Here is a 13,744-nt window from a genome sequence, read left to right as displayed (position 1 = left end):
CTGCTGTGAAAGAGGTCCAATGAGGTCCAATCAACCCCTTTACCTCGCTCTTTACAACACACACCAACCAACATACCACATCCACACAAGCTAAAATGCACACTCATGGTGCACTTAACATCCTCACCACATTATAAGAAGCTTCACATGCTGGAGCAGTGTCCATGTAGCTGTTTAAGTTTTGATGCTGATGAGAGTGGAAGATGGTGTTTGCTATTCTCGGAGAGCGGCAGCAACGGAGCCGGAGCTTAAATGATTTGTAGGCAAGTCATTATTTTATAAATAGTTATCTTCATTTTCTGTGGAAAGTGGAGCAACCTCACAAAACCATTTCAGCAGTTCCCAACATCAGATCCTCTGCAGGCCAGCACTCTCCTCTATTATTCAGACCTTTTTTTTTTTTTTTTTTTTTTGAGGAAATGGGCCAAGCCCTGATGCAGCAGGCCTGCACCTGCAGTGCACTTTACATGCAGCACTGCACTGCCTGCTGCACATTCAGGACTGCATGACTGATAAGAAACTAAAAATAGACATTACACAATGCTACACTGATATATACAGGTATAAGCTGCTGATGCATAGGAAATATAAATGGGACACCAAAGTGTGGATAAAGTATGCTTCCCAGTTGCTGTTACGTAATTGCCCTTAGTATGTGAATGATGTAAACTATATGCAACCATATTCTGCATAATCTTCATCTGTGGCTGGTGGAATTATCTCTCCATCTTCCCCTCTTTGTTTCAATATGTATCAGGCTGAATAGGAATGAGCAGGTATTGAGATATATTCACATCTCCTCACCATCTGTGAGAGTTGACATTTTAATATCCGCAGGCAGCGTAAATGTGTGGCAGACACCCTGACTGCTAGTGTATCTGTACCACTGATAGAATTTTTGGAGTGTGTGAGCATGCTAATCGCATTTAAGACTTTATAGCATTGCCTGCCTCTGACATCAGTGTGTGTCTGTCTGTGCATGTGGAAACTGAGAACAAAGACGAGGGTGAAAAAGCTCCCCCTTGTGGCAAACAATGGGAACAACACGCCACTTCTTTGTGCCTTATGTGTGTCTGTGTGTCAATACATTCAATTATTTAGCATGTTGCCACTCTGCGTGTGGCAGTGTATTGACTGGTATTGTTATTGAGTTTGTGTGTCAGTATTGATCCATGGATAGCAGGTCCTGTCCCATTTTATATTCTGATTAAAGTCAAACACAGTCCATGCCCTCTTCCCCAGTGAACTGGTTGATTGACAAATCTGGGTTATCCATGGCTGAATATAAAGCTAGATTTATTCCTAATCCCACGAAAATTGTTTGGTTCAGACTGTTCCTGTGTGTGACAGAGAAAGACTGTATGGGGAGGGTGTGTGTTTTCTGTGATAGTAAATGTTTAAATAAATGGGTGAATGTGCACAATGTGGAAAATATATGTAGTTCAGTCAAACATAACCCGTGTTTTTTACTTTGTATGGTTGTTGTTAGGGAAAAATAAACGTCCTGTCCTTGGCATATGTACTGAGTGCTCATAAAGAGGGGTGTGAAGGAGAGGGGGTGCAGGGAGGGGCACTGACGGGGGCTGCATCTGCGTCACCATGGATACAAGAGGGGAGATAGTGAATCTATTATGGGTGCACCCTGTGAAAGCAGAGATCTATCTATCTATCTACACTGCCTTTGTCTCCAGGCGCATTGTTGAGCCAATCAGAGAGTCCACTACGGTCACATTGATTCTAGCTGACCAATCAGATTTTCAGACTACCTTTCTTGTTACCAAAGCTTGTAGTACATCCTGTTTTATTGACAGTTTTGATTAATGGGCTGTTGTTGCAAAGTAAACCATGACTGCGCCTCCACATTCACAGTCTGTTTGCTGGAGTAGATGTTTTTAAAATGTATTTTTCAAAGAACACATCCTCATTTAAGATACAGTTAGCTGTATATGAATGGAATTCATGCACACACACACATATGGCTTCTCCTTTTGCTTGTCCCTCTCACCATTTCTATTTCTCGCTCTCACACCTCTCTTACGCACACAGGCACATGCAAACCACACAAACCCTGATGATTCGTCCCTGCAGTTTAACTCCACACAGACACACTGTGATTCATGCTTTAAAGATGCTTACTACTGATTACTGTAGATTCACCAGAGCAGGTTCAATAACACAGCCTGTCTCTGCTGACTTTGTGTAGTGACTAAAATTGTAAAATTGGGCCCTTTACACTACAGATCATCTGTAACCTGACACAATTTATGAATGATCTTATATTTAGTGGGAGAGGTGGTGAGTGTTGGTCCATCAAGGCTTAAAATTAAATATAAACATTTGTAAAATTATAAAGAAACACAAAGTACAGTGCTGAATTAAAAACTAAACTCTACGCTCCCATCTCTGGTTAACGACAGCTTACGACAACAACAAGTCAACAAGTAGAACAGTCACTTTCACAACAACAGCATGCTGTTTCTCCTGCCTGTTGTTTTACACTAGAGTAACTAATTATGTGATTTTTGGGCATTGTGCCATTACTTTCCAAATGAGTGAACACTGTGTTGGTGTGCCTATATCTCAAGGGTGTATGCATGTGTGTGTTTGGGCATGCTCCATATTGCTGTGTCCCGGTTTTCATCTTGTTCCGGCTCATGTTTGCCCCAGACCCGCCCCTGTCCTACTTACTCCAAAAACCAATGAAGGCGAGCGCAGATTTGGGAATAAATGATTAAGTGGTAGTTGGATTAAATACTAGGAGCGATTCATCTTCCACCCACCTCCCTCTCTCTCTCTCTTCTTATCTATCTACTGTATTACAGACACTGTTACAGATGATATCTTTGTGTAGCTGTGTATGTGGGGCTGTTGGCAGTCTGATCGTCTAGTAAGTGTATTCTATAGGGTAACATTTGTGTCTGTGTACAGCTGGGGATCCTGAATTAAAGTACAAAGTCTCAAAGAAACATTTTTAAAATATTAGTGTCGCGTGGTAGCTGGGAAGGTAATTCTCCCATTCAGAAAATATCCTCTTATGGGAAAGCAAGAACATCCCTTACACCCACCTCTATTTTTAGACATCTTTATCTTCCAAGTGTCATTTCCCTTCCTCCCTTATTTTTTTTCCTTCATTTGGGTTTCTCCCCTATGTCCTGTTTCTATGAAATTATGCCAGTCTTGTTACCTCTTTATCTCCATCCATCCCCTCTGCTTTATCAAAGAATTTAAGTTATTAGTGTACTGCTGCAGTTGGGTGTGGTTCAAGTCTCACTGTTTCTAATACATCACAGATGTTTATCAGAGAATGAACTGAGAATTTGACCTGTGAATTAGGCTTAGCACCTCCGGACTAGGGCTGCAACTTACATTTATTTTCATTGTACATTAACCTGTCAGTTATTTTCTCGATTTATCAATTAAGTTTTTGGCCCATAAATTGTCACAAAATGATTGTAGGAGCCAAAATGATTGCTTGAAAACTCTAAATGTTGTGTCTCCTAAAGCCCAGAATGACGTCCTAAAATGTCTTGCTTTGTCAATAATACAAAGATATTCAGTTTACCAACATAGAGTAAATAGTAAGTAGTAAATACATCAGAAAATATTTACATTTAATAAGCTGGAATCAGAAATTTTCAACTTGTCTTTTCTTAAAAATTTAACTAAACTGATGAATTGAGTAACAAATCAGTTGACGATTAATTTAATTGTTGATAACTAATTGATTAATCATTGCAGCTTTACTCAGGACACACAAAAAAACCCAAAAACAAATAGATCTGAACAAAAAGCATGATATAATACTGGAGGGTTGGTACTGAGTAAAGAAAGAAACATGCACAGGGGGTAGGTTGCCCCCTTGTGCTGTAATGAGCTCTACGCCACTCAAAAACAGCACAGTGACATCAGTATCTCGTCACATGAAGCAGGATGTTAAATGCGGACTGAAGGAGTGGGGGTGGTCCCCAGAGTCCTGGCCCAGAGAGGGCGCAGTGGGTTGGGCATGGCTGAATGCAAAGGTCAGGCTCTCTGTGAGGCCGTGGGGGGTGGAAAGAGAAGCAGGCGCTGCCGCTAAAGTGAATCTGTCATAGCGAATATGCTGCTGCAGTGCTGCATTATCAATGCATGAGCAGCCCTACTGCAACAGTGGACACGGGTGTGGTACACATGGGAGCGAGGTTTGTGTGTGTTTGTGTCACAGTGATGTGATTCATTGAAAGGGTTACGTTGAAGTGAACAGTAAAGGATAAAAATTTGGACGTCGATTATTATTTTACTTTTTATACCATCTTGTGCTTTTTGAAAAATACACCCATATGCTCCTACATTTGTGAGGGTGTGTGTGTGTGTGTGTGTGTGTGTGTGTGTGTTTGTGCACACATGCATCGTGTCTGTGCCTGAGATGGCGTTGCTATGGAGACAAGAGAGCTGTGCAGAAGGAGAGAGGAAAGGCGGGGGGAGACTCGCCTTGGAGCGTGTTCAGATAGCACCCTTCCCCCATCTACTCACACACAGATGAACAGTACAGCACACAACCTTATAACACACACTCACTCACAAGCACACACACAGCTGATGGCTATGTAAAGGACTATCATGAAATTATAAGTATGGAGCAGATATAGAAGCTAATTTGGTGACTGTATGTGGTGGTAGCCCTTTAATAATGCAGTGAACACGCCTAAAAAACTGCTGTGGACTGCTTCCGCCCATGCCGCCCCCTCCCCTACCGCTCACCTACCGCCCACTGCTTCCTCTGCCCCTTTGATCACACTGCTCTTGGTGCTGCCCACTGTTTCTCCTTTTGCTTCATCACGTGATAGTTAAACCACAGACAGAGAAGCAGGTTAACAGGCACACATGTATTTAACCACTGCATTTATTATGCACAGCCCGCTGTGATCAGGGAGTAAATACTGTGTATTTTTCTTAACCACCGTGTAGTCACAATTAATTATTCAACAGATTCAATTATCATATCCTCAGGAAATTTGACTTTCATCAATGCATGGAGAGTTCATAAATAAAAACTTAAATATCTTCATAGGGACGTGGTTAATTTAATCAATTGAAACTTTATCAATTAAAGTAACACACACGTGTGTACTTGTATGTGTGTTATGGTTAATTGTTTCTGCATTAGTGTATATGGAGCTATTAATGGAATAATTGACCCTTTTGCAGATGCTTCCCAAAGGAGGTGTATCTGGCACTGGAAGAGGAGGTGAAATGCGTTCAGCATCTTAAAGCCATGTCTCCATCTCCATGACACAATCAATGTGTCCTCCACATGGCCTAGTGGGCATGCTCAGATGCAGGCCATGACTTTGCTCTCAGTTTGGATTCAGTACTACAGCCTGGTGTTATCACAAATATCAATTTATTGCTAAATATTGATTCTGAATATGTGAAATGTTTTCAGTACTCACCGCAGTATCAGTGCACTGATGTCAGCTGTGCTTTACCATAGTCTATGGCTACTGTTCTCTGCTGCTAACCAAGAAAAGAAAGGTTGTTTTTATCCTGTTGTAGCCATGTTTATGTATCTTTTAATCAAATATTAAATTGTATGCCCTCAGGGTTGGATTCTCTCCATGGTATTTAAAGTCAGTATTTTCCAAGGTATTGTATCAAACTTAGAAATTCCAGTATTGTGACTGCCTCTGATATAATTCATGAACTGTGTGTGGCAAATGCAGTACTATGTTTTGCTTGTGTGATGTAAATGCAGACACTCTTGTAGCTGTTTATAATTTCTTGGAAGGGTGTGACTGGCAGCAGGACAAGTACTTTGACACACATTTAAAATGCTTGTTCACATTCAGCCTACAAAGCAAGGTCACAGTGTCAGCAGAAATCCCTGATACAATAAAGATAAATTCTCTTTCCAGTGCTGAGTTAAATGTAGCGTCAGTGGTCCATGTGTGTCATGCTGATTTTTATGAGTGCGATAATCCAGATTGAAGTCCTGTGAGGTCAGGGCAGTATAGACAGTGACCTACAAATAAACTATGAATCATTGAATTTCATCACAGGCTGTCTTGGTCTGATGGGCCATGTGGTGTTTGTATGTATGTGTGTGTGTGTGTGTGTGTGTGTGTGTGTGTGTGTGTGCGCGCTTGTATGTATGTAAATAACCTGAAATCTGTGTCCCTGTACACAGTACATGCTATATTCTCCTTCCATACATTAGGGAAATTAAGCACACAGGACATTCTTTGAGAGCTATTATTATTATTGCATTTTTGGGGTTAACGGATAACTGCGGCTCAGTGTGTGATGGTTATTAATATTTTCAAATCAAATCATGTTTCCTACAGAATGGAAATAGGACAGGAGTTTCTGAACCCGGGGCTTAATCCTGGGATTACAAACGAGGGAATGTTCAAAAGCTCATGACTACTGTCTCTGTGGAAATGTGGAGAAATGCTGAAATACACCAAAATGCAACACGGCACACGATGTGCGTGCAGGAGAACAATAGGGTCCAATTAACATTATTTATTACCCTCAAGGTTGAGGATGGATACAAGAGGAAGAGATTGATGTGGACTACAATTTCTGACCAGTGTTCAACCGTATGTTGCAGCTGTGCAAATGTAGTTTGCTATGGCTGAAATAATTATTTACACGCACAGGTGGTAATGCGATAACAAAAAAGGGCATGAATGGAAGATGGAAGTCTTAATTATTTGGCAAAGACTGGCTGACACTTTTTAACAGAGGACGAAGGTGTGAAATTGCCTCCAGAGCAGGATAACCCTAATTTATTGGGATGTTTTCAGGTATCCATGGAAACCCAGTGTCATTATTTCACCAAAAGTGGTTGTAACATTTACTGACATAGTTTACTCCACATGTTTGCAAATTGCAGCCTAAATTAAATAAATGGCAGTGTGGTGGAAAAGTGGAAGGTGATGTGGAGTGTGTGTGTGTGTGTGTGTGTGTGTGTGTGTGTGTGTGTGTGTGTGTGTGTGTGTGTGTGTGTGTTTAGGGGGTTACACCATGAATTAATATATGAAAGACAGCTCTCACACATCAGGACAGGCACAACAGCTCTTGTGCGCTGTCCATGGTGCTGAAATGAAATTTTAAGCTCTCCTACTTGAGTTAGGTTATTCAGCAGCACATAGTTATCAATATTTGATAGTGTGACGTAATGGCTGCTTCAGAGGAGGCAACATTACATTTCCACTGCTCCCTGTATGTCGTCTATTTCACCACGTGGCGCCACTGTTGATCCATCAGAGACAGCGCTACTCTCTAAATACAACTAGGCCCCTCCCGTTTTAAGGCAACTGGGACATTTCTCTAGTCTTTGTTACAGAGGGAGGACGGTGGAACAAACATAGCATTTTTCAATCATATCTAGAGCTCATCTCGACTGATATTTGAGAGTCACACTGGGAGTCATTCATGCTTTGCTCATATTGGACAGAAATATGTCTTCGCCTTGTCGATGGAGCTATTTCGGGATATATCTTGTGCTCTTTCTGCTCTATTGTTTCTGGGAAACGGTGTCTGGGCAGCTCTCTTATTCCGTCTCAGAGGAGGTAACCCCAGGGACTGCTGTTGGAAATATCGCTAAGGACCTAAACCTTAATTCACGGGATTTGGAGTCGCGTATGTTTCAAATTGTCACTGGATCAAAGAGGAAATTCTTCGAGGTAAATCTAAAGACTGGTGTTCTGTATGTCAGTGAGAGAATAGACAGAGAGGAGCTTTGCGCAGAGGAACTTAAATGCTCAGTGAGTGTAGAAGCCGTCATAAATAACCCTTTAAAGCTTTACCGTATCGACGTAGACATTTTAGATGTAAATGACAATGCCCCGTTGTTTTCGAGCAAATTGCAGAATCTGTACATCGCGGAGAGTACTTTACCAGGAGTGAAATTCGCATTATCTGAAGCAAGTGATGTAGATGTGGGGAGAAACGGTGTCAGGACTTACAAACTAAGCCAAAATGAGCATTTCTCTTTGGCTGTGCACAAAGCAGGAGACAGTGTGTCTGCTGAGTTGGTGCTGCAGAAAGCTTTAGACCGAGAGAAGCAGCCTGTCATCACCATGACACTGACCGCTGTAGATGGAGGGAATCCTCCGAAATCAGGCACATCACAGCTCGTTATTAATGTTTTAGACATTAATGATAACATTCCGATATTCAGCGAGACGTTATATAAGACGAAAATCCCCGAAAACGCGCTGCTGGGCACAATAGTGACCGTTGTGAACGCCACAGATGCAGATGAGGGCCTGAACAGTGAGATTGTATATTCACTGAGAAGCAAAGATCAAGATCATGTGCTTGATATCTTTGAAATTGAAAGTCAAACGGGTGTCATCAAGGTGAAAGGCAATGTAGACTTTGAGGAAAAAAAGGCTTTTGAGATACGTGTAGAGGCCAGTGATAAGGGGCAGCCTCCCATGTCTGCTCATTGTAAAGTGCTGGTAGAAGTGGTGGACGTAAATGATAATGCTCCTGAGATCACAGTGACGTCACTATACACCACAGTGAAAGAGGATGCTGATGTAGGTACCGTAGTTGCTCTAGTGTCAGTCCTGGATAAGGATGGTGGGAAAAACGGTGATGTGAAAATTCAAATTAAAAATGAGGTTCCGCTCAAACTCGAAACAAACTACAAAAATTATTATTCTTTGATAGTTGACGGACCCCTGGACAGAGAGAGGGTCTCTAATTATAATGTCACCATAATCGCCACTGACAGTGGAACCCCCTCACTCTCCGGCACCAGTGTGCTGTCTATACACGTTTCTGATGTTAATGATAATCCACCGCTGTTCCCAGAGCCGCTGATTAATGTATATGTGAAAGAAAACGGTCCAGTGGGAGCAGTTATTAAAACTGTTTCTGCAATTGATGCTGACGTTGACCAGAACAGTCAGGTGGGCTATTTAGTTTTACAAAGTAACAGTAACTCACTGCCGTTATCTACAATGGTGAACATCAACTCAGAGACTGGAGATATAGTCAGCCTGCAGTCTTTTAACTATGAGGAGCTGAAAACGTTTCAGTTTAAAGTTCAGGCCACAGACTCTGGTGTTCCTCCGCTCAGCAGCAACGTGACTGTCAACGTTTTAATCCTGGATGAAAATGACAATAATCCAACAATTCTCGCGCCATATTCTGAGCACGGCTCCGTTAACAGTGAGAGCATCCCCTATTCTGCTGAAGCGGGATACTTTGTGGCAAAGATCAGGGCTGTAGACGCAGACTCTGGATACAATGCGCTGCTCTCTTATCACCTCTCTGAGCCCAAAGGAAACAACCTCTTCCGCATCGGAACCAGCACCGGAGAAATCAGGACTAAGAGGAGAATGAGTGACAATGACCTGAAAACTCACCCCTTGCTGGTGTTGGTGTCTGATAACGGAGAACCCTCCCTGTCAGCTACTGTGTCTATTGAGGTGGTGGTGGTTGAGAGCACAGCTGACATCCAGACTCAGTTCAGACATGTGCCCATAAAGGAGGACAGCTTCTCTGCGCTGAACCTCTATCTGCTGATCGCCATTGTGTCGGTGTCAGTCATCTTTCTGCTCAGCCTCATCAGTTTAATAGCTGTCAAATGCCACAGGACAGACGGCACTTTCAGCAGGTACAGCGCCCCAATGATCACCACCCACCCTGACGGGAGCTGGTCTTACTCCAAAGCTACTCAGCAGTATGACGTGTGTTTCAGCTCAGACACACTCAAGAGTGACGTAGTGGTTTTCCCTGCACCGTTTCCGCCTGTAGATGCTGAGCTGATCAGTATTAACGGAGGAGACACTTTTACCAGAACTCGTGGACAGACTCAGAGCCGCTGGTTAATATTTAGTTGTGACTGCAGCTGATATCAATCAGAATGGTCAGGTGCTATTCTTTCTACAAAGTAACAGTAACTTAAATATCTACAATGGTGAACATCAACTCAGAGACTGGAGATATAGTGAAATGCAGTCTTTTAACTATGACAGTTGAAACGTTTCAGTTTAAAGTTCAGGCCACAGACTCTGGTGTTCTCCGCTCAGCAGCAACTGTGACCGTCAATGCAGTTTGTCCTGGATGAAATGACAATAATCCAACAATTCTCGCGCCATATTCTGACACGTTCCGTTAACAGTGAGCATCCTATTCTGCTGAGAGCAGGATACTGTGGCAAATGATCAGGGCTGGGCAGTTTGTTACATACAATGCGCTGCTCTCATCCTCTCTGAGGAAACAACCTCTTCCGCATCGGAACCAGCAAGAAATCAGGACTAAGAGGAGAATGAGTGACAATATGAAAACTCACCCCTTGCTGGTGTTGTGTCTGATAACGAGAGAACTTTTGTCAGCTACTGTGTCTATTGATTGGTGGTGGTTGAGAGCACAGCTGAGCTCCAGACTCAGTTCAGACATGTGCACTAAAGGAGGACAGCTTCTCTGCTGAACCTCGTATCTGCTGATCGCCATGCTGTCGAGTGTCAGTCGATCTTTCTGCTGAAGCCTCATCAGTTTTTATGTGTCAATGACAGGACAGACGACTTTGTCAGCAGGTACAGCGCCCCAATGATCACCACCCACCCTGACGGGAGCTGGTCTTACTCCAAAGCTACTCAGCAGTATGACGTGTGTTTCAGCTCAGACACACTCAAGAGTGACGTAGTGGTTTTCCCCGCACCGTTTCCGCCTGTAGATGCAGAGCTCATCAGTATTAATGGAGGAGACACTTTTACCAGAACTCAGACTTTACCCAACAAAGAAAAGGTAAGAAAACTATGAAAAACTACATGTGTTCATATAATCACAAGAGCTGAGCCTGAAAACGTGTCTCTCCGTGTTTTGGTTTTCTTGTATATGAAGTTAAATTACTTTGTGCTAACTTTCCACAATGTGTTTATTGTGTTTTTGGCTTTGGATTTGTGTTGAAATACACAGTGGTGCGTGAGCCATTGAAGCTCATAAACCTGTCAAACTATACATGAAAATCCATGTCGCTGTCCATGGTGCTGAAGTCAGTCCCATCACAGTGTGTTGTCAGAGGTCCAGGGAATGCAACGCGGAAAATGTAAGGATTGGGAAAAGGGTAGTGTGAGTTCCTGACATATATTTGATTTTTTTTTTTTTTTTTAAATAGGGGTATTTAGTCATGACAGATTTAACGTGTCATTATATTTATGGAGGATTTTTCGAACGCTTATTTAATTAACCTAATTTCCTCTGCATTTTTCTCTTTTTTAAAATATAGGAAAATATTTTGATTTGTATTTGCAATCAACAGTTTCACCTCTCTCTGCATATTTAGTGTTTTGCAGGGCTTTACTCCGAAGGTGTGCCATGGTTTTACTTCATGTAGTTTTCTAGCTGGGCTATCAGTTCTCAGGTGAAAGTCTTTCAATAAAAATAAAGAAAATAAATAAATAAATATAGACAGACAGATAAATTGGAGACAAAATAAGTAATGAATAGTTATGGTCCTCTGACAGACAGTTGAATACAAATTATGTTTGTTAGCGATGATGAAGCTCCACCTCTCTCCAGCACATTGTTGCTGTCAGAGGTTGAATGCAGTTATTTCCTATCACCATTCTGGGGACAATGATAAAGAGAACATCTTGAGCAGTCATTAAAAAGACTGTTTCAGAGAGGATGATGATGATGATGATGATGATGATGATGATGTTTCTCTGGGCTTTAACAGTAACGCCGTTATCTACAGATGGTGAACATCAACTCAGAGACTGGAGCGAGAAACTGGAAGCCTTCAGTCTTTTAACTATGAGGAGCTGAAAAATTTTCATTTTAAAGTTCAGGCCACATACTCTGGTGTTCCTCCGCTCAGCAGAAACGTGACTGTCAACGTTTTTATCCTGGATTAAAATGACAATAATCCAACAATTCTGCGCCATATTCTGAGCACGGCTGTTAACAGTGAGAGCATCCCTATTCTGCTGAAGGGATACTTTGTGGCAAAGATCAGGGCTGTAGACTCAGACTCTGGATACAATCGCTGTTTCATCACCTCTCTGAGCCCAAAGGAAACAACCTCTTCCGCATCGGAACCAGCAAATCAGGACTAAGAGGAGAATGAGTGACAATGACCTGAAAACTCACCCCTTGCTGGTGTTGGTGTCTGATAACGGAGAACCCTCCTGTCAGCTACTGTGTCTATTGAGGTGGGTGGTTGAGAGCACAGCTGACATCCAGACTCAGTTCAGAGATAACATGTGCCCATATAAGGAGGACAATGCTTCTGCGCTGAACCTCTATCTGCTGATCGCCATTGTGCAGTCACTTCTGCTCAGCCTCATCAGTTTAATACTGTCAAATGCCAGGACAGACGGCACTTTCAGCAGGTACAGCGCCCCAATGATCTGGATGTTGGAAAGACGGTCTTACATACAGCTACTCAGCAGTATGACGTGTGTTTCAGCTCAGACACAAGAGTGACAGTGGTTTTCTGCTGTTTGCCTGCAGAAATCTCTAGATCAGAGGAGGAGACACTTTTATCCAGAACTCAGACTTTACAACAACTGCAGTAGACGGAAACAGAATAATTTTTTATTATCAACGTTTTGATGAATAAGACAATGCATCTGTTTCAGTAGATCTTTGTACAAGATTCAAATTTCTGAAAACTTGCCAACAGGATCTACTGTGATCACTCTTAATGCAACAGACGCAGACGAAGGTTTAAACGGTGAAATTGAATACTCTCTGAGAAAAAAAGGTCAGGATCGTGTTTTAGATGTATTTCAAATTGATTCTAAAACAGGTGCGATTTTGGTCAGAGGTCAAATCGACTATGAAGAAAATCCTGCGTTTGAGATTCATGCACAGGCCAGTGACAAAGGGCAGCCTCCCATGTCTGCTCACTGTAAAGTGCTGGTAGAAGTGGTGGATCTAAATGACAACGCTCCTGAGATCACGGTGACGTCACTGCTAAACACAGTGAAGGAGGACGCAGAAGTAGGTACTGCTATAGCACTTGTGTCTGTACTGGATAAAGATGGTGGTAAAAACGGTGTAGTAAAAGCTGTCATTGCAAATGATGCTCCATTTAAATTGGAGACAAATTATAAAAATTATTATTCGTTAGTAGTTGATGGTCCGCTCGACAGAGAGACTGTGGCCGAGTACAATGTCACCGTCGTAGCGACTGATGAAGGGACTCCACCTCTCTCCAGCGCCAACATAGTGACAGTTCATGTTTCTGATGTCAATGATAACGCCTCGCTCAGGGTTAATGTTTATATAAGAGAACTCCAGTGGAGCAGTTTAAAATAACTAGCTCTGCTGCTGATGCTGATATCAATCAGAATGGTCAGGTGAGCTATTCTTTTCTACAAAGTAACAGTAACTCACTGCCGTTATCTACAATGGTGAACATCAACTCAGAGACTGGAGATATAGTCAGCCTGCAGTCTTTTAACTATGAGGAGTTGAAAACGTTTCAGTTTAAAGTTCAGGCCACAGACTCTGGTGTTCCTCCGCTCAGCAGCAACGTGACCGTCAACGTTTTAATCCTGGATGAAAATGACAAAACAATTCTCGATATATTCTGAGCACGGCTGTTAACAGTGAGCATTATTCTGCTGAAGCGGGATACTTTGTGGCAAGTGTCAGCTGAGACACTGTAGACTCTGGATACAATGCCTCTCTCACCTCTGAGCCCAAAGGAAACAACCTCTTCCAGATCGGATGCACTTTCAGAAATCAGGACAAAGGAGAATGAGTGACAATGAACAAACTCACGACTGGTGTT

At 42.4% G+C, this 13,744-nt stretch overlaps 1 protein-coding gene across 11 annotated transcripts in view; it reads left to right on the top strand.

Annotated features, from left to right (window-relative positions):
- The window catches only part of LOC125894504 (protocadherin alpha-C2-like), a 232,042-nt gene that overhangs the window by 95,723 nt on the left and 122,575 nt on the right, over positions 1 to 13,744 (top strand). Inside the window, exons 1-2 of one of the 11 annotated variants that reach the window (XM_049585939.1) lie at positions 7,342 to 9,613; positions 10,536 to 10,746. The exons of the other annotated variants lie outside the window; for them this stretch is intronic. Coding sequence (XP_049441896.1) covers positions 7,443 to 9,613; positions 10,536 to 10,746 — 2,382 coding nt within the window. The 5' untranslated portion in view covers positions 7,342 to 7,442. Of the gene's footprint in view, positions 1 to 7,341; positions 9,614 to 10,535; positions 10,747 to 13,744 lie in introns of those variants that run through there. 11 annotated transcript variants of the gene reach the window in all.

Source organism: Epinephelus fuscoguttatus, linkage group LG9 (assembly GCF_011397635.1).
Source record: "Epinephelus fuscoguttatus linkage group LG9, E.fuscoguttatus.final_Chr_v1".
NCBI lineage: Eukaryota > Metazoa > Chordata > Actinopteri > Perciformes > Serranidae > Epinephelus > Epinephelus fuscoguttatus.
The sequence above is the reverse complement of the archived record's forward strand: the minus strand, read 5'-3'. Positions and strand labels throughout refer to the sequence as shown.